Source organism: Mya arenaria, chromosome 12, assembly GCF_026914265.1.
Source record: "Mya arenaria isolate MELC-2E11 chromosome 12, ASM2691426v1".
Classification (NCBI taxonomy): Eukaryota; Metazoa; Mollusca; class Bivalvia; order Myida; family Myidae; genus Mya; species Mya arenaria.
In genome coordinates this window covers 19,050,095-19,077,857 of record NC_069133.1, presented here as the reverse complement: position 1 = coordinate 19,077,857, position 27,763 = coordinate 19,050,095, and the positions used below count along the sequence as shown (strand labels likewise).

Below are 27,763 nucleotides of genomic sequence, written 5' to 3'. Positions count from 1 at the left end.
AATATGTTAAAATTAGAATTCTGAATCCAATTGAAATATCGGCTTAATTAACTTTAACACCATTTCGAAGCTTTCAATAAGCTTTCCCTATTGACTGACGAAGAGCGGTCCAGAAGATGGTCGCTTACGGTTGAAACCTATGTCCTAATTGCAGAGCGTATATAAGAATATAATCTTAATTAAATTGTTAGAAATCTGATGCCAGCCACTGCTTAGTAAATCTATATCCCTGTATACAAACTATGCATACGAATATACTATTTATTATAGGATCAGTAGTTGACAACAACTGCTTAAGGGCTCGGTATTTTAATGTCAAGATTGATTTTGTTTGAAAACATTTCTACTCACAAATACTCAAAAACAAACATAAAAATAACGCACACACCCGAGAAAATACACACATTCTGTACATTCTAAGAGGTATATATGTCTTTGAACGCAACAATAACACTAACAAAAACAACAGTAACAACAACAACAAAATAAAACATAGGGCGTATATACCATGGTATTTAACATAACAATACATTTTAACATAGATACGAAGAATCATTTATTTATAAATAACATGCTCGTAATTATGGCATTATAATATATTGTAACTGTTGTTGAAAAATGATATATGCATATACACATAGATATACTGTAATTTGTTTGAATAGCAGATGTCACAGGAATAAATTACTTACTTACATACTTACTTACTTACTTTCTTAATTGCACTAACTTACACTTACCTACTTACTTACTTACTTACTTACTTACTTACTTACTTACTTACTTACTTACTTACTTACTTACTTACTTACTTACTTACTTACTTACTTTCTTAATTGCACTAACTTACACTTACTTACTTACTTACTTACTTACTTACTTACTTACTTACTTACTTACTTACTTACTTACTTACTTACTTACTTACTTACTTACTTACTTACTTACTTACTTACTTACTTACTTACTTTCTTAATTGCACTAACTTACACTTACTTACTTACTTACTTACTTACTTACTTACTTACTTACTTACTTACTTACTTACTTACTTACTTACTTACTTACTTACTTACTTACTTACTTACTTACTTACTTACTTACTTACTTACTTACTTACTTTCTTAATTGCACTAACTTACACTTACTTACTTACTTACTTACTTACTTACTTACTTACTTACTTACTTACTTACTTACTTACTTACTTACTTACTTACTTACTTACTTACTTACTTACTTACTTACTTACTTACTTACTTACTTACTTACTTACTTACTTACTTACTTACTTACTTACTTACTTACTTACTTACTTATTTACTTACTTACTTTCTTAATTGCACTAACTTACACTTACTTACTTACTTACTTACTTACTTACTTACTTACTTAAGTTAGTACTTAAGCTAAAACTTCTGTGCATGAATGCCAAAAAAACGTTTCAAAATGCAATTAATTAGAAAAATTGAACCTTCTAGGGCACGAATTATTCTGACATGACAACATTTTGTTTGTACAAAAAAGCTTATTGTTATTTATAATAATTCATCAACTACATGCACACATCGGAATTATACAAATACACTACACGAAATTTTGAAATAAACGTTTAACTATAAAAATAGTTGGTTATTAATTAAAATATTTCGGAACATTTATAAATTCCCACAATTCATACATTTATACAAATCATTCATTCACACATTCTTTACAGTAGGCTTAAGAAAAGATTTTCTAATCGAAATATCACTTAGAAATCAGCTTCCCAGAATAACACAAAATGCACATTCTAGTCTAATAATGCTGTTTGGATCATAGTTTGTAATCCATTTAAGATATTATTATGAACCTCACCAATGCCAATGTCGATAACTATTGCTTAAAAAGTGTCCAGTTATGCCCCGTAGTCATTTTTCCTCTTACCCGTTTCAAAAACGCGGCGTCAGGGTAGCCAACTCTGCAAAAACATGACTCTATGGTGTTAACCGCTTTTTACAGTTCAGACTTTCCTTCTGATCATTGGTTTTTGTTAAAATTTCAAGTTTCTTTAGAAAGTGAACGTCCTCATAAAAGTTCACTGTTTCTAGAACATTTTAAAAACTTGGATTTAATTCATTTTTTTTTCATTTTTTGCATTCAGTTATATTTTATCAACTACATGACAACTACGCTTGTGAAACTGATATACTGTAAGCAAAATACGCACACATAACTTATATAATATAGTAATACAGACTTATTTAAGTTTAATAAATTTTTGCCTTTAAATAACAAACCAACGGCTTTCGACAGACAAAAAAAGGCTTTTCTGATTTTTGACGGGCAGTACCTCTGATGTAATTGATTCAATTAAGTGAAATCTTGCGCAGGCACCGCTGAACTTAGATTATACATCATTATTTTTTGTGTGTTTATAATTAGAATTAGTAACGTAGTAGCGTAGCTTTCAGGTTCGGATAGACAAACTAATTTTGAGTCTTTAATCAAAGAGAATTAACTCTGGTCTTATTGTTCTTATGAAGAATAATCTTGTGTGTTCGTTTTACAGACTCAATGGTTTTAAGTTTAATTATTCCTATCTGTGGAATACATATATTTACTGTTGTCACAGCTGTACACTAGATTACACAATTACTCTTGTTATGCTGATCCAATCCAGGCATTCTTGCGGGTATACAATCACATTAGGGTTTTACACAAATGAATTAAAGTTTATCAATTACAAAGAAATTTAATACAATAAGATTGTTTGATACTGAATAAATTCTGACGAAACTTGCGTTTGCACAACCACACTATTATTATACACATTTCATATCAGCTACAGTAATTTGTAATTGTTTTCTTTATAGGTATGGATTCGTAAGCACAGACATAAGCCTTTTAATTAATCAAAGGTCTTAAAATTTGTGTGTTACTGTCCCGATCCAAACGATACTTGAACGAGCATCCCCATATTTATACTGGACACAATTGCAACATGTGACAAAAGTTCATCGACTCATTAAAATGGTATACGAAATATGAAGTGGACAAGGGATGCATGCTCAATCTCTATATCTTATATTGTGACATTGACTTTGAGCTAGCTTTTTTCTTACAATTCGTAGGGTAGAACCAAGTAGTGACTAACATCTCACTGAAATCCTTAAACGAATGTAGGAGAGTGTTACATAAATTAAAGAGTTGCGTAATAATTTATCCTCTGAATGAAGGACTATAACACGTTCACGGCACAGTTATAGTCAACGCTTATAATTTGATTCATAGCAAATTAAGTCAAATATATATAAATTAAATCGCGAAATCACAAAATAAAATATGTTTTGACAATATGTTGGTGCTTTATTTTCTTGAGGTTTTTGTGCCTTTATGCTTTAGAAACGCTCGTGAGAAATTGTGCTTATCAATGAAACAAATTAATGTTCAATATTTACCTGGTTTCATTTCTGCTTCTACTTTCTTAAATGCCTAAAACAAATTTATTCAGTAGATATGACAATTTTGCATTGTGGATTTTATTCATTGAAATTTCATGACATTCGAGTATATTGCTAAACTAATTTATAAACATTTATTCAAAACCTGAAAACATAATAACTGCATCGATCTAATGAAATCCGTGTAAGTTGCAGTGATATAAGCACACAAAAGAATCGTTGACAAGTAGGGAATTACCATACCTGAAATGTGTTTTCCTCTGTCTGATATATGACAATTGTTATATCTTCCAAATGACTCCTATCGCCATGAAATTGTACAAAGTCACTAACAGCTAGGAATATGGCCGTTGCTGCATCCCTGGGTTTATAACCCAGATAGCCAGTTCCAAGTGCCGGCAGAGCAATGGAATTGCAGCTCATTCTATTTGCTTCATTCAAAAGCAGTCGAACCGTTGCTCGCATCTTCTGAAAAGGAATGAATAGAGTAAAAAAGCAGTTATTTGTTTGTGTGATTTTAGTTAGTTTAGATTTTTCGAAAAACGTTTCAAACACTATTTTAAACACAGGTTTCGAGTAAGGATATGTGCAGCCTACCTTTTCAATTTAAATACCGGATCTTTTATACGAGTCCTATTTTATATGCTCACTTAAAATATCAGGCTCATAAGATCAATGTTGAAATTTTATTGAAAACCATTTAGTTAGTTAAGTCTACTTATTATCTAGTTTTTGAATTTAATTTTTGACGACGGCTTGTACACTCAACATAGGTACCATATTGCCATTGTTTTGTTTAAAAACCTATAATGTTTGCCGTGAAAGTAAAATGTGAAATCAGAATAACCCTCGTGTGTACGTTAATATAAGAGCAAGTAAGACCCGAGCTGTAACAAATGTTACAACGTCCGACTGTTTTCTTTTTCGTATTCGGTCAAGAGCACAGCTTTTTTTAAACCAGAGTTGTGGGCCTTGCTGTACTATTGCATATTGTCAAAGATTAACGTATTAGCACAGCGACGCTGACAACGTCATCCCCAACAACAATGCTATCTCATTAACCCGACATTTTGTCGAACAAAAACAGACGAACTTAAAATCCCAATCGTAATAAAAGTTAATAAAACATCATACCGATAGACAGCTTTTCTCCTGTTTTGTTACATCATTGTCGTTCAATGGTTCGAGAGCACAATGAAATATATGCTTACAATTGCTTAGATCAAAGGCCGAAGTAACAATGTATTCCCAGAAGTTGATCTCCTTGGCTTTTCTATACAAAGCTTTTTGCAGTTCTGTTCCTGCAAGTTTATTTATCTGTGATGACACATGTCCACGGTCCAAGTTTAAGTCAACACTTGTCGAATTAACAATAACATCTGCCTGAAAAAAATAAGAGAAAACAATTCATGTATTTAAAATGCAGCTCAACATTCCGCCAATTAACATGAAATAAAAAATACACTTAGACTTATGGCTAGTGGCACTAAGATCAGGGTTTTGTTTGTCACATTTCAATGAATTTCAATGAATTGAGATGAACAAATGATCAATCATAACTTTTGCTATACTTACTAATGCTGCTACACATTATCAATCAAAATAATTGCTTAGGCACATACTCGATCTTACCTATTGCTTTGACAAGTCATCGATCCTTAAGAAACATTATAAATCCAGATTATTGCTAATACACAGAGTAAATCAATAATATCGTTAAGATACAGTTTCGACTTTTACTATTGCTGGTAAACAATCGACACTTACTATTATCGAGAAATAAATGTGATCTTAACTATTGCTTAGACACTTTATCGACCTTAATTATTGCTGCGACACATTATCGATCCTTACTATTGCTGAGAAACATTATCGATCCTAACACTTGCCAAGACACATTCTTGATAGAAACTTTTGTTCAGACACATTATCTATCCAACCCATTGCTAACACATAGTCGATTCTAAAGTCTGATGAGACATATATAGCCTATTCGAACTATTGCTGAGACATATAATCGATCCTTTTTTTTGCTGAGACACATTCTTGATCCTAACTACTGCTGTGACACATTCTTGATCCTAACTACTGCTGTGACACATTCTCGATCCTACTATTACTGTGAGGCATTATCTGTCCTACTCATTGCTAAGACACATTGTTAATCCAATAAATTGCTGAGGAACACAATCGAACTTATCTTTTGCTGAGGCAAATTATCAATCTAAATTATTGCTAAATACATTATTCATCCTAAAAAAGCTAGGACACATTAAAGATCCTGACTATTGGTGAGCCATATTATCGAGCATAACAATTGCTGAGTCAAATGTTCCATCTTAACTATTACTGAGGACCATTATTGGTCATAGCCACTGTCCAGGCAAATTATCGATCCTAAATATTTGCTGTTACATTTTATCGATCCTAACTATTCATGAGACACATTTTCGATCTGTACTTATTGACACAGATCATATCATTCCTACTGCTGAGACACTATTAATCATAACGTTTGTTGAAACATATTACTTATATCTGTTTTTATGTCAATCAAGTGACAAGTTTTTATCCAAAATATGATGCAATGCAACATTTAAGTTAATCATTTTTCAACGTGTGTGATTTATTATTGCACAACGATTTTAACGATAAATTGGCTTATCTTTTTAGTAAAATAGTAAGTTATAGTTGCTACACATGTGCTTAATTGTGTTGCTGAAGTTGTCGACAGACATTGACGATAACTGCCAACAATATCACAACTTTTAATAATTACAGAAGTTTCGCTAGACTTTTACCTTGACATTTATTATATCATCTTTCAAAACTTGCACTCTTAGTTTGTTTTGTCCTATGAGGCTTGGTCTGGTTGAGTCATGTGTCGATCTTGACGCTTCTTTTTCTGAATCGAACAAAACGGAAATAAAACACAACACTTATATAATTCTAATATCCATTAAAACATTTTTAAGTATGTAACGTAGCTTAGGTTTTGCCTAAAACATTAGTGAAAGAACGCAGGAGAATGAAAACATTTCCGTAATAACAATGTTTCTATTCACAAAAATAATGACTAGTATTATCATTATACCTATGACAAAATTATACCGTGTCTTCAATTACCTGTGTTTTGGAGTAAAGGTCTTAAAAATATGAGTAATGACTTTTGATCATACGTTGAAAAGCCTTTATAATATATATGAAAATGGATTTGCACATAATGTTTCAAAATATAGACTAAATGTTCGGCAAATTGCAGATTTTGTGTACATTCTACTACAGTAACTATGTAACCACATACCCAAAATAACAAATTTTGAAAACATCCTCTCGAAAAAAAGAGAATCCTACCAGTGTGAACCATCCCCTTAAATGCTGGTGTTTGATACATGACTTGTCACAATATGTACCATTATTACACCTCACGTGACCTCCCCATGTTAATTTCTCATATACCCATGATGGGCAATTTCGTACTGTCAAACACTGATAGTACCGTTTTGACCGGTTGACATGACACTGTTGATATGTGTTGTAAATCTGTTAACTTCCGGTGTTTGCATTATTTCTTAACGACATTTGCAGCAAAGTGACAACTAATGAAAACAAACAATAATTACAGAATAAATTGATTAAACTTGAAAGGTGTGTAATGGTGAAACATCTTTATATATGTATATAAATGTAACTGTATTCGGCTTCGCCTCGGGAAACAGTATTTCCCTCATGTTGTATGTACTGTCACAGCCATGCAATATTTATATAATATATATATAAAAGTGTAAGGTGAAAACATGCTAATAGTAAACACATGTACATGCATGCATGTATCAAGTCAAATTATCAATAAAAATAATATCAAAATATGAATTTGTACCCGTCAATTTTGTTTTGCTATATAAAATTGCAATTCTAGCAAATAAGTTGACTCACAAACTTTCTAAAACAATTATTAGCATTGTTTCATACCAGTGATTTTGGGGCTCTTTGTATATGCTGGTAACGGATTCCCAAATGCTTTACTTTTGACCACAGTTGTCGTCCTATCTATAGGATTTCGTGGAGGAAGAGGTGGTGGTGCTTCGTCTTGCTTCTGTATTCCTTCACAATCAAAATCTATATTAATTGAGAACAAGAACCTTAAAATGGACGAAGATTAGAAACATTTTATTTAAAATGAGCGTTTCTTACGCAAAATTCATGTCATAAACTTATTGTGATAATTATAATATTTTTTTTTCAATTTTTGGCAGAACAACAGAAATTATTCATTCAATTTCAACACATTTATTCTAAAATATGTTTTTACTGTCAATCAATAGCTACATGTATGCTTTCTTAATTTCAACATGTTTGTGTAAGAACTACAATACATACAATCATTTCATTCTTTAACTTTGTCTGGCAATCAATTTCTCTGATAAAAGGTATATTCGCAAAAATCAATACAGCAATGAGCATAAAATATAAGTTCAAGGGCACAACACATTTCATTGCTTTGACGCAAGTTATAACATATATGACGCACAAGAACACTGAACTGCAGAAGCGATTTGCTCAGTAAGAGCGATAACTGATAGTCTTTACAGGTACTGTTTTCCAGTCCTTTCCAGGAAAACAGTTCGGCCAAAATAAAGCTTCACTTTGACTGTAATTACTTTTTATATGAATAACAAATACCTGGTAATTCCGGTTTCGTTCGTTAAAATGAACATGGAACAACATTAAAGTTACCCAAGCTATGTACATTAGAATAGTCTAAAAATGTGAAGACATCGTCACTTGTAATGACCCTTTTTAATATATTCACAAATTAGTTAAACAGAAAGTTAAATCGAATAAAATATAACATTTGGGCATTGAAATCATTATATACCTGTATGGATTGTTTGAGTCGATTTACACTGGAAGCTCTTTGTAGTGTTATGTAGTAGGTTATCATTATTTTTCGAGATCAATGATTGTTTATGAACACTTCTTAATTCTACTACTCCATCGTCTTCTTTGATTGTATGATATTCATCATCTACAACAACTAACTTCATCCCTTCAAAGTAAATATCATCAGCTTCACAATCAAGAACGGTAAGCATTTCTTTTGACTTTGCATCAACAATGCACCAATGTCCCCCTTCTTTGGAAAAGGTGTATGTGCCATTTGTCCGACTCCTTTCAGATGAATTGGCTTGGATATCACAGCAAGAGCTTTTAGATTTTGGTTTTACAGTGCTAGAATCTTGCTTAATTTGAAATGCTTGCTTTTTAGAAGCTCCACCTGAACTTACAACATTTGACGATGATTCATACTCAGAATCTGCTGCAGGGTGTGTATTATTTCTGTTGTGCAAATCTGTTTTGCTACCTGATGCATTGTGTTTTGCTTTGGTAGCGTCATCATTTGATGTTTTGTTATAACTGCATTCATCGTTAAGCTCATTTTCACAATTAGGGGAAATTTCGCCTGTATAAGGCAATGACTTATTGCCTCTTTTACGAACTCTACCCTTACCTGAAATAAACAATGTCAATATAATCCCTGCATATATTTTGATATTTTTAAACAGCATTAAAATGGGCATCATTTCAAACTATGATCAGCTTGATAATTCATTTCCTGGTTTCAAACCAAATTTAAAAGAAATTTACCGTCAAATCGCGATTTTATTTAAGTTTAAATTACCCAACCCCCATTTTTGATGTTTTTCATTTATTTTTTCAACAATTTTGTAATACATTTGTATCAGAGTAACACAAATATTTCAATAGCCATATGGAATTACTATTTTAACACATAAAAATGTTGAACCTTGGCGTTTAGAAGCAAAATACTAGAAACACTCATGACCTGTTCCTTATTTAGTATTAACTTTAACTCTAAAGGAACATTATGCAAAATAAAACAGAATGTGTACTGTCTTGTTTAAAAAAAGTTTGAAATTCAAAACCACCTATTTCACAGCAATGATTGAAAACAGAAAATCTTCAAAGAAGCTAAATCTATGTGTATAAATGAAATTAAATACTTTTTAATGAAAGTAATCTATAAACTTCTGTGAAAGAAAATGTTAGCTTATGAAAAAAGTAAAGAAAAGATGCTACTGAAGGGATTCGAACCGTTACCATGAAACCCTGAAAAAATAGTCCTGTGAATAGGCTAAAGCATTTCAAATGAAGAGTTTCAAATGGAGGTATTCATTAGGGGTGTGCTACCTCAATTGACACTAAACTATAATGGGGTCAAGGGGCATCATCATTTAACATGATTGCACATCGGATACATTTAAGACAAACATGAATGGCGCCATCGAACTGAAGGTTTACGACAAATACAATCAAGCTGAACTTCAATAGTATGCCATTATTGTAGACATTACGAGTATTAAGATTAAGTATAACCCAACTAAGTTTAAGGACCATATGCCTAATGTTCAATGTTACAGTGACCGTGTCCTTTGTCAGACTTAACATAAATGCAATAGGAGATAAGCTGGTTATAAACAACTACATTGTCTCATTTTTAGTTTAAGGTTTGTTAGGATCGAGCCTTCTATTGTTGTCAATCGGATAATGTTTGGTCATACATAATGATTTAAATATCTCGGGCCAAGACATTAAAGTGCACATTTATTGTAAACGGACTTTGGTTAGAGCAGGGCCTCAAATCACCATGTCGTTTACACTCACAAGTATGTGAATATATATTGCATGAAAGAAGACGAATGCATTTATCATGAATTATTTTATAATCATAAGTCAAATGTTTGAGAGTTATTGCGGACAAAACTTTCATAAGACAGTTGACCGAGATCTTTACCGCTTTCACCAAAACACTCCGAAGGTAGAAGAGATATATGCCACTGCGGTTTCATTGCCCTGGGTCAAATTGTTAACCAGTCATTGAGCAGACAAGACGCGGAGTTAACATAATATTATTGACCGAGATCTTGACATATGTCCTAATGCCATCAAACAAAAAGGATCAATTCAAAGTCAAGGACAACTAATTCCTGTAATGCAAGTTTTCAAATGTCTGTACACCGTGAACTTGATGTTTGATATACTGACTTAAAAGCCTAAAGGTTTAATTTACTGTTCAATGGAAATCTACTACGGACCAAAACAAACCATTCTTAACTTATTGCGCGGACAATGCTTTCAAAAAATGTTGACCACACTATTCCGATCTTGTCTTTGATCCAAGGAAAACCATAACACATTGGTTTTAACTATTCTGTGAAATTCGTTGACTGAGTTTCTTTAATTATTACATAAATGCTGTTGAATAATTAAAAGAAATAAGACACTTTAACCCAAACTTCTGTCTTAATATTTCACCTAGTATTTTGACCTCAGACGGCCCATATTAACACTGGTTTTAAATATTATGTTAACAAACATTCTGACTGAATGCTAAACAGAAAGAAGAAAACCAAAGTCATGATTAAAAATATACCCTAGAGACCTAGTTTAGACCGAAATGATCAATATCGACAAAATTCATGCTGGCAAGCATTACGGAAAAAGTTTAAATATAACAACACCGAAAGTCATTCAGATTGTCCTTCAGCCCAGTTTTTGCAAATCGTTTAATCCGGAATTTAGCGATGAAAATTTCGGCTTATTAAAAATAGAGAAAAATACATTAGCAAAAGGTCAATTCCGTTATATTGCCTCTTTGTTTACTGATAACTATTGAACCATCACTTAAATACTTACCATTATATCCTGTTAATTTTATTGTAGAAGGAGCAATATTGAGCTTGTCTTGGAGATCTTGCATGCTTTCTTTCTCAGGCAAATTGCTGTCATCTGAAATCAAAAACTAGCACTAAAAGATCTACATGAATTTTAAGAAGACAATAACAGAAAACTTTTTATAATAAACACATACCTAAATATCAGTTACAAAATGACCTTTTTAAACAATTCACATTTGATGCATCTCATAAAAAAATACAGAAGATATAATCAGACTTATTGCATTTCTCCGGCAGAAACAAATATTGCTCCTTGCATCACAATAAAGTAAAGATTTCATTATCGCAAATACAGCCAAAAGAGTAAAACGTCCTATTTAAGGGCACCTTAGACAAGATAGGCCATAGATCGGAAGATAGACCGGGGGAGTCTTCTCACCATTCATGTAATTTCTACCAAGTATCGTTATGATATCTCTAATATGTGAGGGAAGTTCGCTCTATAAATTATAATATAGCCCATATAAAATCATATAAAATGGCAAATAATTCAAAAATGAGATAGGCTGTACGCATATGACAAGTACTTCAAAATATTGTGCTGATGTATATCAAAACATCCTCCGTCTAAATCTGTGGGATAAGTTCGCTCTATAGTATTTCTCAATAGACCGCTCACCCAATACACCACCCCTACCACCAGCCCACCCCAACCAACTGACTGTATTGTGACTCCAATATATTCCCTTCAAACTTTGTTTGGCGGAAGATCGCATAATAGCACAAATACAACTTCTGACGAGTCCCGTAAATACACTCGAGTCCCGTAAATATAATCAGATGAAATTACGAACATAAAACAAGGACTGTAACTTTTGATAAAGATACTGTCGAGTTTTGATCGTAGGACAATAGATGAGCTATATAATCCGCTTGTCAAGCTCTTGTTGTTATAAACTTCTTCTTTTTCTATATATGTATTTAGTCCAAACGTCCGTAAACTCTAAAATCAGAGCATTTTGAATTATTGCATACCGCTTTGAGTTGCATAACTAAAAATGCTATGCTCAGTAGATTTGTAGATAAAGATATGTTCCTTCCTAATGGCCACCAAAAAATGCTTGTTTGAAAACAATTAGCATTTCTGATTTTAAGTCATTAAAACTATTTTAAAAAGGTCAACATTCTAGGAATGTGGTAAAACGTTCACATCTGAATGTGGCCAATGATCGTCTGTTTTTAAGCCAATAAAGGGCATATCTTTGAGACTTTCTTGACGCTTAATATTGTGGAGTTATGCGCATTGATTCACATATGCATATTCTCATCAGTAATTTGAGTTCGCAGTTTCATGTTGTTACCTTAATCTGTTATTCATAATGGCCATGCTGTCTTTTTCCACAGCTACACATGTGTATATTGTCACAAGTAACAGGCATACGAAGCATGTTGTGAATACCTTGAATTCTAATTAAATTATTACTAAATTTTTGCATGACTTTGACAATTTTTAAGCAAGAGCTAAGAGCCTTGCTGTATATACCGATTTTTTTTAGTTGTGTGCAAGGCTAAAACACTTGCACCACCAAGCCATTACCAAAGTCGACGATATCAAAGCTATGGCATAAAATGTTATGTCCAATACCATCTGCGAGCGTTAAAATAAACACAATACAGTTGGATCCTTCGTACATCTAACCAAATACATGTACAGGGGAATCATGTGTCTGATCCTTGGCAAATCTGATTTGGTTTAACTCAGTTTCTCCCTCTCCTTAAATGGATTGTATTAAGTGTTATCTTACAGTGATTATTGGCTGCTCTAAAACACGACTTCTGGGTTCCTCAGAATCTAACAAACTTGTATTACTACTTGCTTCTGAACAATCATCTGTTTTTGACACTGTCATATAGAAAACTAAAGGCATACTCACAAAAAAGATAATGACTTATAAAAATAAATATATGTAAAATAATAATTTCATGTTCCTCTGCAATTGGTGGTAAAATAAAACATTCAAGAATGTTTATTGGAATGGTAATAGGATGGACTAAAAAATAACACCTCCTTAAATATATGTTGGAATGTTATACAAAAGAGTTGCAGACACTAAAATGAATAACTGTAAGGCAGCGTTTAAAATCATGAAAATGGACATTTACTGACAAAGAAGTTGCTTCCAATGCTATAACAAACGTCTCTTTTTATAATTTACAAATATATAGTTTATAGTTTGACACATTTGAAAATGCCTTAATTTGATGATATTTAGGACCTTAATTAATGGACATTTAAGAACAATATCAAGTTGACACATCTGAGGTAGACCTAAAATTTGTGACAGTTCCGGAAGGCCTCTTCTTGAATGCATTTCAGGAAAACCTCAATTTTGTTTCGTTTTAGGAAGTTCGAAATGTTAGAACATTTGCAAAAGGCCTCGTGCCTTGGGACATCAGAGGTTAAAATTTATTTTTGGATATCAGAGGAAGAACTTAATTTTGGGACATATGAGGAGGACCTCAATTTCAGTGGTTTTATACTAATTTTTTTATTAAGCTTGTTTGTGACGAAAGCTTATAAGATCACTCTCGAGAACATTCCTTGGTATAAACTAGTACTGGTGTCCATTTTGAGAGGCCACCGACCTCTTGGGTGAGTGGCGGACACCTATAGCACTAGACCACTATCAACCTTTAGTAGGTTTGTATAGTTGGGAACACCTGTCTAAACTGATATGCGCTTACATGCTAAACCTAACCAGTATTTCTAAGTCGAATAATAAAGAACTATCGTTTGCATATTTATTAACTAGGTTTGATGGATGGGAGCAAATATTTAAAGTGTCACTACAATATAAAATGTATGTGCTGAGATATTGATTTTAATGTGTATGCATGCAAATTCTTAACCAGACTATCTAAGTCAAATAATAAAGGGCCATAATTTGCATTATTTGCATTAAAATATATTTATTTTGATTAATTAAAAAGTTGTATGGTGGGGATCACTTGTGATTCGATTCCATGTATATTGAATGCTGTTGTTAGTTAATGGCTTTAAAAAGGAAAACATAATAGTTCATGTTTTTCATAGAAATAATAACTGAGTTTAATCAGTGAAATAACAACAGTGAAGGTATGGTATATAGTAATCCTGTTTTTTAAGCGTTTTCAAACATTTGCTTTTATTCAAAACTAATTACAGACAACTGCACAAACAGAAAAAAAGATGTTCGATCATCGTTCAAATATCTTTTTGAAACACGTAATATTACCTTCCCGGATAATTCACACAAAAAAATACAGATTAACTGTTTTTTGAGTTTACCCAACCCACGCCGCAAAAGTTGTCAACATATCGTGGTGTTCACTCTCCACCTGGAAAACCATCGCGGCGACTTATATTCAAGCTCATCAGACTGGTCTCTGACAGTAATTTGTGACTGAATACCCATGTATCAGGAAACAAACTCTAAAATATTGTGTGTTTTTTTATCCAATGATAAATCGTAATTGATTTGCTTACACGTTCGACCTAATGCATTATTAAAAGATTGACTGATTAATTTTCATAAAATGTTTGCACTAACAAATGTGTGAATAAGAAACTACAAAACTATCGAAGATTTAATTAACCACGAACAGGACGAATAAAATTGACAGCTACGCAACCAGCTTTAAATTTGCTTGAGGGGCGTCCCACGGGTAACGCCTTAAAACAAATTATAAAAAAGGTTTTGTAAGATAAATAAATTTAAATACTTATGAAACCACTCGTGAAAATATAGTTTTTCCATGAGCACAAATATCATCTATATCTTGTGTTACATTATTAAATACAAAAAGGTATGTGAGATAACCTCGCAATATACGAATCCTTTTTAAGAAATTTTTATGACAATACGATTGCGTGTTTTTGGGCCTTCGGGCATACATTAGATATTATGATTTCAATGACATTTCTGGTATACAAATTTTGTATATTGATTTCCCTAAAATTGGGTAAGGTTCATGGTTAAAAGAAGGACCATGTATTGCGCTTTTTATGTATCACATTTGACGTCACACACAGGACACATAAAGTCATCGTAAAACAATCAAAATTGTGGGCATAATAAACATATCAATATCCCAACTGCATTTTTATTTAAAGCTAGCGACTTGGGCTTTCACGGAACACGTTCTTCATCTTCTGATAATTTTACTTTTCTTTTTCAAAATTCCACCATGAATGGCATAGTTAAGGACTTATGCCACTATCTAACTAACGTTTGTATAGCAATACTAGCAGTTCTGAAGTCACACTGACCCTGGAGATAGGGACCAGGACTTGGGCGCCTCACCATGGGTGACAACAAGCATATCGCTGTGTAGGGGCAATGTCACATGGACAAAAGAATATCTCGAAGCGTGATCAATGTTAGAAAAAAAGCAAAAGTAAATAAAACAGAGAGCTAGACAAATATGAAGGGACAATGTTGATGATACATTTTTAAGAATTCTTAGAGTAATAGTGCCTAGGTGGGTGTTTGTTCATGAATTGGTCATACCCAAATCCAGCTGGCATACTATAAAATGCGCACTGTTGGATACATATACAAATAGATGAAAAGGCAAAGCACATATGATTAAGTTTAAAAAAAAATATTAAAAATTACAAAAAATTAAAAAAGAGCCCATGTTTTAAAAAAAAGGGTAAAGGGGGTAACTAAAATACTATGCGTGGCAGGACAATGCCATCTTATCATTGCCATCTATCTATGTTTGAAGTTTAATTTCAATTCTTTCAGTATTTTTAAATATACCAGACAAGCACCGTTTATATAGTTAACGGGAGACTACTTTATAAATATACATGATATGAGTATGGTTCCTTGTGGTCATCAGTAAACAACAAACCTTTATTTTAATCCCTTAAGTATTAAACAGATAACCTAACAGGCACCAGTTATGAGCAAAATATTAGAGGAAATGACTTCATAGATATACATGATAGGATTATGGTTATTATGCGCTGCACTTTTTCTCATTGCCGTATATCTATATACAATGTTTTATTTAATTACTAAAAGCAATTTTGAGTATTTATTCCGTGTGTGACGAACGGACGGAAGAACAGATGGACGGACGGCGCAAGGTGATTCCTAAATTGCACACGCCATGACGTGATGGGGGGGTATAATTACAACTGATTTTATATCATATGTTAAAGGCATCTCTTCTAATGAAATATTCAAAGTTTCAGTCCTTTAATGTATTTTACACTACATAGGTATACCCTTCTAGTGAAACACCAATTGAATCAGCATTTCAAAATCATAAAAGGTCTGTAAAATAGATTTGAAGGAGTTAATTAACTATTTGTATTTTAATTGTGTTAAGAGGAAATGGATGCCCTCACAAACATGAATATGTCTTATGAATGCCGCTTTGAAAATTGGTTTGTGTTAAAATCCGGCTGCTTTGTTTGCTTCTGTAGTATTCAAGGAATTATTCTAGACAGATTAAAAGGAATGGTATTCTAAGACGGTAATAATTGTCTTGTGTTAAAGAGGTCTGCCTCTTACCAAGGATATTTCGAAATCCCTCCCAACGAGGGGAACAATCTAATGGTCTCTCAGAATAAACAGCAAATCTGGTTTCTACTATCTAAATGGACTTGAGCGTGATTCTACTCTTATCAGCTTTCATCAAATTCAAGCCAAAAAATATGAGTGTAAACGATTCAAGTACCAATCTCTTAAACAAAAACTTGTATCTCAATAGTGTGCTGTTTACACTGATAAGTTAGTGTTTGGATGTTTTTGAGAGTCAAGTGGTTTCTCAGAAGACGTTTTTCCAAGCGTTTTTGCTTTCGGCTGCCATGGCAACAAGACTTCTGCATGGAACCACTTTTATTAAATGAATCTTGTAAAGGACCACCCAAAGGCATTCCTGTGTAGTTTGGCTGAAATTATCTCAGTGGTTTAGGAGGAGAAGTTGTTTGAAGGAAAATGTTGACGACGAACGACGGACAATCACCCTATCACAATAACCCAGGTGAGCTAAATACATAACGTCAGCAAAAAGGAAAAACCGCGGCAATAAGCAAAAATGCGTCGTGTATGGAAATGCACATTGATTAACAATTTACCTTTGCGCAGAGTTACAACGCTTGAAACAGCGGAGGCTTCTTTTACAATTTCCTCATGCCTTTTCTTACTGCTTTTTGGTTGATAGGTGACTATATAAACATGCTCATTTCATTGTTAAATAAATTTGTTAGAATAAAGAGGGGGCAAAAAACCCCACTAATTTGATTATTTGTACATGACACAAGCAAATTAACAAGGATTGCATTAAAATATCTTTGTGAAATGTGTGTGTGTGTGCGTGTGTGTGTGCGTGCGTGCGTGTGTGTGTGTGCGTGTGTGTGTGTGTGTGTGTGTGTTTGTGTGTGCGTGTGCGTGTGTGTGTGTGTGTGTGTTTGCTTGTGTGTGTGCATGTGCGTTTGCATGTGCGTGCGTGTGTGGATTTGTGAAAACTACCGTATAATTTCAAACCGTTAAATATTTAACTACGTTTATTGTTTTCGTCTGCTGATGCAAACCGTACCCGATTTCAACCGCCGATATAACTAAATAAAACGATCGTTGTGAGTAACGTCACTTTGAAGTGAAATGTAAACAAATGCTTTTTCTTCAATTATTTTTTCTATATTAAAGCTCTATCGACGCCAAAAAAGGTGAAAAGCTTAATTTTTAAGTTACGACGTAAGCGGTTTGTTTTTGGAGATTTTCATGGATATGCTGTATTTCTACCATTACTGATTCAACTAGTTCTGGCCCTCATAGTTGCTTTATCTAGATATTTTTCCCATTTATCAATGGTCACAGCTTGTTGCCAAGTTCATCTGCAAATATATTATAACAGAGCTGTATGAAGTGTGCTGCAATTATGATCATGGATCTTGTGTACGTTACAGTGAAAACTATGTATGCGCGGTTTCATAAGACATAGAAGAAGAAGAATTCCCACATAACTTGCCGTTTAAAGCATTCCTAACTTAAGTCACTTTTCTAATGTGAGTATCTGACTAATCATATGACATAATAACTTTATGATTTCTGAATAATTTTATGCAGCATTCCATAGTAAACAAACACTAAGTGTGCAGTTGACCTTTTAGGTGGGGAACAGGGCTTGTACGCGACACGTCGTTTTGGTATGTCAAATACATGTGACAAGTTATTATAAAATCTGTCCATACATGAGAAAGTTACAGCATGGACACAACCATCTACAATCTATGTCCTTATAAACAGCATTTCATAGCATTCAAACACTAAGTGGGGAAACAGGTCTTGCACGCAACTAGCTGTCTAGATGGACGGACGGACGGTGCGATTTTAATTTTCCCACCTTTGAAGACATAAAAGCAGTCTAGTTTTTAAGATTTAACTTCGCGACCTAATTTTTGACCGGAGATGACAAATGTTTGAACCTGATCGAAACTTTATCAAGACCAAAATATTCTGGCCAAAGTTTAGAAGCATTGGTAAACAACTGTGTCCTCTATTGTGTAGAAAGGTTAATTAAAAAATTGAGCTAGACTTCATCAAGAAAGCATTCTGATCAAGTTTCACAAAGATGGAACCAAAAAACCAGCCTCTACAGCATTAGTAAGTTTCTTAAAAGCAAAGGAAGCCTCTATTGAGTAAACAAATGTTTGACCCAGTGATCTAGTTTTTTTTACCCGAGGTAACCCATTTTCTAATCTGTTTAAAATTTCATCAATACAATAATTCTGACCAAGTCTTAAGTTGTGGTTTCTTGCGTGTACACCTTTGCTCCTGCTATGACTAAATAGCAGGGGGAGCACTCTGCTGCCCTTTTCCAGCACCCTATTGTCTTTTTTACTACACCCTGCGGCTGTCCCTTTGTTTGACAGATCACTGTTTGATGAATATGAACTATATTTGAACTTTATTGGACATAATTCAATTTTCAGAATTACGCATAAAGATAATAAATATACATAATTTTAACACTTATAAAAGATAACACCTATTTTATTCATAACAAACTATTAGTATTGCAAGTACAACACAAGCGCAATATGAATTGAAACATTGATCCTTGCAAGTGCCCCATTAAGGCTCATTCAGCACCTATTGAAATTGCCCTTTCTGGCATAGCGCCCTGCCCTTTTCAAATCCTAGCTGGAGCACTGGTGTACACAAATAAATTCTTGACGATAGACGCCGGATGCCGGAAATCCTACCTACCACAAAAGCTCATCCAAGCACTTTGTGCTCAGAGAGTTAAAAAAGAGGAAAGATGGTTTGAGAATATCACTAAAGGAAATGTCCAGTTATAATGCAAGGTTTCTTTGCTTTGTATAAAGCTAGTAGTACAAAATACAAAAAAAACTAAATAGTTCAAGACCTTAAATACATATAGTTACCTGCTGCAAGCGGCTTCTCAACAGTGTATGTAACTGGATCACTTTTTGTTTGAACGATCCCTTCTGGTGCTTGTGCATGTGCAATTTCATCATTTGGTAAACTTGTTTCTTCTACAATAATAGAAAAGCTATCATTCATAAAGAGGCAAACTATTGTGTTTTAAATACTGTATGGCTTATTGTGCTGGGTGATGACACTTTTGTTTTTCATTCAAACTTTCAAAATTGTCATCAACAGACTCATACAGAGAAATTGTTTTAAATGAAATGCAACGTATATCATTGCACAAACAACTTGAAAATCTAATTTCCCATTAAAATCCAGTCACCATATTAAACTGTAGTTATAAAAATTATCAAAATAAACACATCATATCTTTGTCTTAAAATTTTCATAATATATTAGTTAGGATATTTTAATATAAATCATTGCATTTTTTTTTAAATGAAATTATTTACAAAAGCTCTCAAACTGTGAATGAACATAGAGAAGAAGTCATCATTAAATAATCTATTTTTGCGCGGGATCCTTGATTTCATTGATAATATGAAAAATAAATGAATAAATACCAGTCACACTGTCAATTGTGATATCAAAATACTTAGTTTATATTCTCCATTTTTCAATGAAAAACACTGATTAATAAAGAGGAAATAAAAAAAGTCTGTGAAACTAGTAGTTAAAAACATAAACATTTTACTAAAATGCACAATATGGAGCACTTTGCAGAATATTTAGACTCAAAACATATTTTTGAAGATTATTTTCAAGTACTGATTTACAAAGAATATATTATAAACACATGTGTACGGTTGTAGTTTTATGGCAAATATAAAATCAACTTAAATATGTTTGATACATATACATATAATGAAAATGATAAAATGAACTTGCCATAATCATCCGGCTTTCCTTCTCGTAGTATTTGCTGACAAGCACTGTACCCAAATTTATCTGAGGAACACAACAAGAAGGAATAACGAATTCCTGCATTTTGCTTCAAAAATCTAAAAATCTCAACCAGAACAAATTGCAAGTACTTGTATCCATTTGTCCATGATTTACTATAACTACATGCAACTGCTACTTTAAAATGGTTTCCTTTCTTTATCTCAGCTAGAGCATATTGCGTTGACTCCGCTACTTTATGCTTTGCCCGACTTTCCTCATGTCTCGCTTGAGGATACTCAACAAGAATCTGATTTCCATTCTTTGAAATACCTGAAAAAATGGGGGAAATACCTACATACTTCTAGAAATAGAAGGTAATATGTGTGGAAATGAATGAAACACTAATCACATTTATTAAAGAAAACATTTAAGTCATGTTCAGTACATTGATTTGGCATATATATGGATTTGCTTCTACATGTATATTAAATGAAAACAATCGTCAAGTAGTGTTCACTATTCTATAAACGAATTCAATGCTTGCAGAATTGTTGCACTCTTTGCCAGGTTCCAATGCCAATTGTCAGAAAATAAACCCGTTTTAATTTTAAGGCATCAAATTTGAGGATAAATGGCTTTACTTTAAGCAAAATTAAGAAAACATAAAACGTAAGGACACATCAAATTATTGGTCATCTTTTTTTTTAATTAAGACTTTTTTGAAGCAAGCGAAGAAATTTACAAAATAAAAAAGCAAGATTTTCTGTCTAAGGATTAAAGTGTAACTTATGTACCCAACTATTATACAGATTATTGCTTAGAATTTTCCCGAATAAAATGAAAGATTTCTCTTTATAAAACTCAAACTGTATACTGACATAATTAAAGATCAATTAATCCCCACATATGTGTTTTTATTTGATTTTACCATAGCACTGACTTAATTAAACACTCTATAAAAATGGATAACTATACTGACAAACAATCTAGTTTAGTTTTTTTATACCCATTCTTAAAACACAGCCAAAACAGGAATATCGCTGGAAGCGAAGGATGCTCCCAACATAGGTTAAAGCATCAAAATTAAAGAGTTTCAAGTGGAGGTTTGCATGAGGAATGTGCTACTTTAATATACATGAAAGGATTGTGGTGCTTGTGCACTGCACTTCCTCTCATTGCAATCTACCTATATACCAAGTTGTATTTCAATCCCATCAGTGGTTTTGAAATTATGGCCCTGATAAGCACCAATTATTAAAAAATGGTCGAGGGGAGATAATTTAATAAATATGAATTATAGGATTCTTGTTCGTGTGCACTGTACTTCCTCTCAAAGCCATCTATCTATATACCAAGTTTTATTTCAATCGCATTAGTAGTTTTTTTCAGTTTTTCTCCAGACAAGAGTGCGACGGACGGAAGAATGGGCGGACGGATGTCTGGACGGATGGAAAAAGCGGCAACTATATGCTCTCCATTCGGGGAGCATAATTGTACCACAAATTACACCAAACAGGAGTAACAACATCTTAAAGAACATCCATAACCAGCTTTAAGCTGTAATAACTCCACTGAACATTATATAACTCCATTGTTGTTTTATAAGTTATAAGTATGTTATATGTATGGCGATGCATTTGACTAATGCCATTAGATCAATGACTGTTTAACTATATCATGCAAAATGAATATTATGAGAGTGGAATAATAAAATTCTTCATTGAAAGCACGAACTATTTGAACCTCAACAAAAACGAAAAATAAATAGAGTTGACACTTAGTAGGGAATGCCACCAAAGTGGTATTTGAAGTGTGATAAAAAGGTCAATTAGAAATATAAGCAACTAGTAATCGAATGTGTAAATTAAGTAAATTTTGAAAATAATTAATTGCATAAAGAAATATTTTGCCTGTCCATACATAAAGTAACAGCCTGGACATGAGAAATTAGGACAGATGCACAGACTTACGGTGAGAATTAACTATGCCCAAAAAATGCATAACAATGTCTCAGTACTCAAGTTAAATTCAAAAACAACTGAAACAGCAAATAGATATGACTTAAACACTTGATATGCGCTACCATTTAATATATAAAAAAGTCAGGATTTATTGTAACTTATATAATTAATTCTTTGAAAAAAGGTAAGAGGTTATTTTACACTGAATATCCATTTATCATGCCTTACCGATGAGAAATTAACAAGTTACGCTTCTGACAAATAACAAAGAGCAATAACTGTAGTAAGCTGAAACAGAGTTATGGTTCTTATTGTTTGCAGTTTATTTAAATTCCATCCAGTATTTTTTTTATTTTAAAATACGGACAAGAAAAAATACAAAGGCAAATAACCCTTTAATAAGCTAAAATTAAGTAATGGTTCTTGCATACTGCACCTCCTCTCATTAAGTTCCAGCATTGTATAAAGTTTTTTAGAATTCCATCCAAAAGTATTGAAGTTATGCTGCAGACAAAACAAGGTAAAAAAGGACAATGACTTGGTAGTTAGCTAAAATGGAGTCATGGTTCTTGTACAATGCACTTTCTCTTATTGTGCTTTATCATTGAATAAAGTTGTTTAATTAAATTCAATCAATCAGTTTTAAAATTATGCTCTCCGTATAAGAAAATGCAACATAGAGCAATAATTCTGTAATTAGCTGAAATAAAGCTATGGTTTTTGCACACTGCACTTCCTCCCATTTTGGTTTACCATCCAATGAAATTTTATTTAATTTCATCCAGCAGTATCAAGATATGCGCTAGACTAGAAAAATTAACAAAAGTCATAACTCTGTAATAAGCTGAAATATAGTTATGGTTTTTGTACACTGCACATTCCCTTATTGTGTTTTACTATCGTATGAAGTTTAACTAAATTCCATCAAGTAGTTTTCAAGTAATGCTACGGCCATGAAAAAAAAGGGCTATACCTCTGTAATTAGCTAAAAAATAAGTAATTGTTATTGTATACTGGACTCTTTGTGCTTTACCATTGCATTAAATAAAATAAAATTTCATCCAGTTGTTTTAAAAAATGCAACATAACAAACCGACCAACCAACCAACCTTTGTGATGGGGGGAGGGGTTACAAATATGCATAATGGGTATTCCAGCCTTCATCAGTTCATACATTTCTGTTTTACTCATGAGTGTAAGTAATCTGTATTTCGGAATATATATAAAATGCTGCTGGCGGGAAAAGTACCAAATTAATGATGGATAGATTACCTTAAAATAATTTATGAAGACGAGCACTGAAATTCAAATATCCATGTAACATTGATCAGTATTAAATATTGGTGCTTTATAAAATAGATTTAACTATTAACACTTCAATAGAAATAAAATACACTTAATACTATGTTCTATAATATTCATTTATTATTTGCCATTTAGTATTCTTTTAAGTATTGAAGAAATTTTGTGCTGCCTCAACTGAAACTATTTTACTTCAAAGTAAACATTGATTTGTTTATCTCACACGAATATGATATTTTTGTTTTATTACGGTCCTACATTGTAAAAGATGCTAAATTATCAGATAATTTTAAAAATTAAAAGGGCGATAACTCTCAAATGTCTCAAGCCATATGGCTGATTATCGAACTTGTGTTCTGACCAAATTTGGTGATGATTGGACAAAGGCCTCTAAAGTTATTGACCAGGCAAAACCAAATTTTGGTAGCGTAATGTTTTATTACAGTGTCTTCGTATGTTTTAAAAGCTGACAGTGGCATTAAAGCAGGAAAAGCAAAATATATAATTTTCTTCGTTTAAATTTAAGAATAAGAAGAAAATTATTTTTCTTGATTTGATATCAATGTCCAGTTGGTGGCGTTATTGTAGTTCTACACGGGTGTTTTAAGGCGCTAAATAGTAGTTCAGCTTCGGAACTATAGACTAAACGGATCTAGTTTTTATTTTATAAATTATATAATTTTAGTAATTTGGATATGGTAAAATTTTTGGATTAGTATTTAGTAAACATTATTACAGAATGAGATACTTGGTATTATCAACGCTATAGGGTATTATCAAGGTGCTATGTAGTATTCAAATCAATCAATGACATTTTGTATTGAAAGTGTGTTTGCCTATTCAGAGACATGTGGTTCCATAAGGAACTATACTTCATCTCTTCTGGAATGACAAAAAAGGGAGATTAGTGATAGTGCCAATCCTTACCAATTAACCAATCTATTCACTTAATTAAGTAGTTATATGTTTATTGAATACAGACTCTATGTCAGTTTTCGTTAACATTTCTTAAAAGGGAATTCCCAATATTGTTACAAGGAATCAGGACAGCCTGATTTAGATATTTGTGGCCAACATTGTTGATATATCCATATACCAGTTTCTCTTTATTAATCAATGGTAATAGCTTATTGTCACTTATATTTATAACATAAGTTCATCAGCAAATAGATTTTATCAGTGCATCACAGTGATCATTGAACTTGTGTATCTAACAGTGAAAACTGCAGGTTGCAAGTATACATTCACTGATTAGACAACATGTAGAACAAACCCAAACTCACAGAACTTACAATTTGAGTAACTTAAGTCACTTTCCTAATTAAGTAGTTCACTAGTCATATGATTTTCTGAAATACTTGATTTCCATTGACTTTTATATTACAAAAATGTAAATACCTTTACTAAGAACACTTTAGGAAATCAACTTAGGTTAGAAAATTACATTATATTTGTTAGTAATACCTTAGCCCTCGCCTTTTTGGGGCATTGTAAACCAAAACCAGTAAACTGAGCTAAATTGAGTACTCACATTTGCTAGCATCTCCAATGATTTCTTTTTCCTTTAGAACAACAATAACATCTGCTTTCAAATTCACAACCTCTTCATTTCTAACTGAAATGGTTTGGCTTTTTCCATTCTCAATAGAATAATGAGCTCTATGATCATTGACTGTAGCATCAGTTGAATGGCCCGACTTTTCATGTGCTGTTCTTTGATATTGAAAAATAGTTTGCAATTCTTTTTGGATATCTTCGTAATCTTCTTGAAAGCAAAACATACACACACTGACGTGTCCTTCCGTATTCCAATGAACTTCTTCATGTAAAACATTATACATTTTCTTTATTTTTTCCCTCCCTGTGGCCAAAGCAGAGTCATCATAATCATAGGAAAGTTCAGCCTTTTTGATTGCTATCTTCAATGTGTGTATCACTTCCTCAGCAGAAAGTGATGTAGAGGAACACCAAACAAATATTTGTTTTTTCTTAGGAACTATGTCCCAAAAAACTGTTCCTCACTTGCCATAACGGTTCGACAAGTAATTTTCCACGATATCAGGCAACTTCGGGATGGAACTATTTTTCACTTCATTAAAGGTAATTTGACAATAATGTATTTCCTTTTCAAACCACTCAAAACAATCCAATGATCCAGTTATTATAATGTCTGCAGTGTTACTTTTTTCATTCCTTACTTTGTATTCATCATCAGGAAACTTTGTTCTAAATTTTGATTTAAACGAAGACTGTGATATGATTTTTACAACAACTGTTGGGACATTTTCACGAACTATCTCTTTTCTTTTCTGCTTTACAACACTTTGGGATCCAAAAGCACTAGAATTATCAAGACTATGTTGTCTGGTTGTTGGTCTTACAGCATGGTCTTGTTCCAGCATATCTCGGGTGTTTCCCTGTTTTGCAACATATTCTTTGACCGACTTATCTTTTTCTTGAACAAATGATGAGTCTTTACATAGAGCCATGCCATTTTGCTCATCAGAAGGTATTTGTGGAACTTCATTTGACTTCAGAAGGTTGCCCTCAGTAATCAAAACAAAAAGTCTACCATCAACACATAAGAGGTCCCCTTCAAAGTAAGCATTCTTTGCCTCACCCAAAGAGAGCAAACACATAGGGTTATCTATGCTTAGAACAAATGGAATAGAACCTTGATATTTGATACAGAATTTGTCATTAGATACAGGTTTTTCTAGATGTGCAGCTTCCGATTTGCTTCTTGATTGCTTGCTATTCATACATTCAAAGGATGTTCCAGCGGGTGGGAATTCACTTTGGGTTTTGTGTTCAATCTTTTCCTGTTCTTTGCAATCTGCTTCTAAAAGGAGAAGTTAAATTTAACAAGAAGGCTGCAAATGCTATTTCTTTTTCAACTGTACAACGGATATCACTGAACAATTATCTAAAGCATGGTTTATTAACTTTGATAATGATATACTCATTTCTCCGACAAATTGGGATTATCTTGACTCCTGTTTAGATATTTGACCAAAGTGTAAGTTTTTGCATGACAACAACATCACCATCACCCATAAAACCTTTTTTTGGTTTTTGAAAAATAGACAAACAGAAGATCTTGTATCGATTTCTCTGGCAATCATTTGAAAGTATATGTAATAAGCCAAATTAAAAATATGTGCATTAAAATGTTCTTACATGCAGTATTTGTATTACTTCTTAAGAAATTCTCATGCTAGCTCTGGCAAAATATATGTTTAATTATATATTAGACTGAAAATTAGACACCTTAAATGGTTCAAATTGAAAAGCTTTGTGTTCTGAATGATAACAAAGTAACACAATGAGTCACCATTTTAACTTTTTTTATTTCACTTGTATTCTGTTATACATTTCGGTAGATATGAAGATAAAACCAACCGAACATAAATCCAACTTTAATAGTTCAATATCAGAAAAAAGAAAAACAACTTGTTTAATTATACCTCTGTATATATCAATTTTCATTTTATAAGTTTACCCGAGGAACTCGTAAAACACAAAAGCAGGATACCCCATGCAGTAACAAAACCATGTAAAGCTCCGACTGAGGGATGGGGCAATATAAAAACATCAGACGTTTCGATATATATCAATAAATCTCGTGATATTAACGACAAAAGCATCATAAGTTGCATGTAAAATATCCTTTAGTTGTTGTGAATTGTTATATAATTATCAACCACAAACTATTTCAATATAAACTTTTATAATTTTAATATTGAGGAGTTCTACTTTTGCCTGTTTGTGGTACTTCAAGGGCAAAACACTGGTAGTATTGCATGCAGCGGAAAACAAAACCCCAGGTGCACAACTTCATTGCCTGAACAACATTCCCTCAAGGTTACATGACTCTAGGTGAAATCATTTGTAGTTTGAAGCGACACAAAAATGAAACATTTTGCTTATTCAAGGGTCATTACTCTGGATATGTGCAGTGGCAAACAAAACCTCAGGTGCCCAGCTTTATTCCCTGAACATCATTTTCCAAAGTTTCA

At 32.8% G+C, this 27,763-nt stretch overlaps 2 protein-coding genes across 6 annotated transcripts in view; both read right to left on the bottom strand.

Annotated features, from left to right (window-relative positions):
• Positions 1-295: 295 nt before the first annotated feature.
• On the bottom strand, positions 296-25,720 carry LOC128211052 (uncharacterized). The gene is made up of 11 exons (XM_052915442.1): positions 25,276-25,720; positions 20,485-20,811; positions 19,590-19,700; positions 11,163-11,255; positions 8,323-8,955; positions 7,416-7,562; positions 6,245-6,348; positions 4,578-4,826; positions 3,687-3,911; positions 3,441-3,474; positions 296-1,960 (listed from the first exon to the last, which is right to left on the bottom strand). Exons 1-11 carry the CDS (start codon positions 25,583-25,585, stop codon positions 1,932-1,934), a joined length of 2,262 nt encoding a protein of 753 aa, XP_052771402.1. The 5' UTR covers positions 25,586-25,720; the 3' UTR covers positions 296-1,931.
• Positions 25,621-27,763, bottom strand: part of LOC128211053 (uncharacterized) — a 38,646-nt gene continuing 36,503 nt past the window's right edge. For all 5 annotated transcript variants that reach the window (XM_052915443.1, XM_052915447.1, XM_052915445.1 and 2 more), the window contains one exon: positions 25,621-26,586. In XM_052915443.1, the coding sequence (XP_052771403.1) occupies positions 25,763-26,586 (824 nt within the window). In that variant the 3' untranslated portion in view covers positions 25,621-25,762. The remainder of the gene's footprint in view (positions 26,587-27,763) is intronic.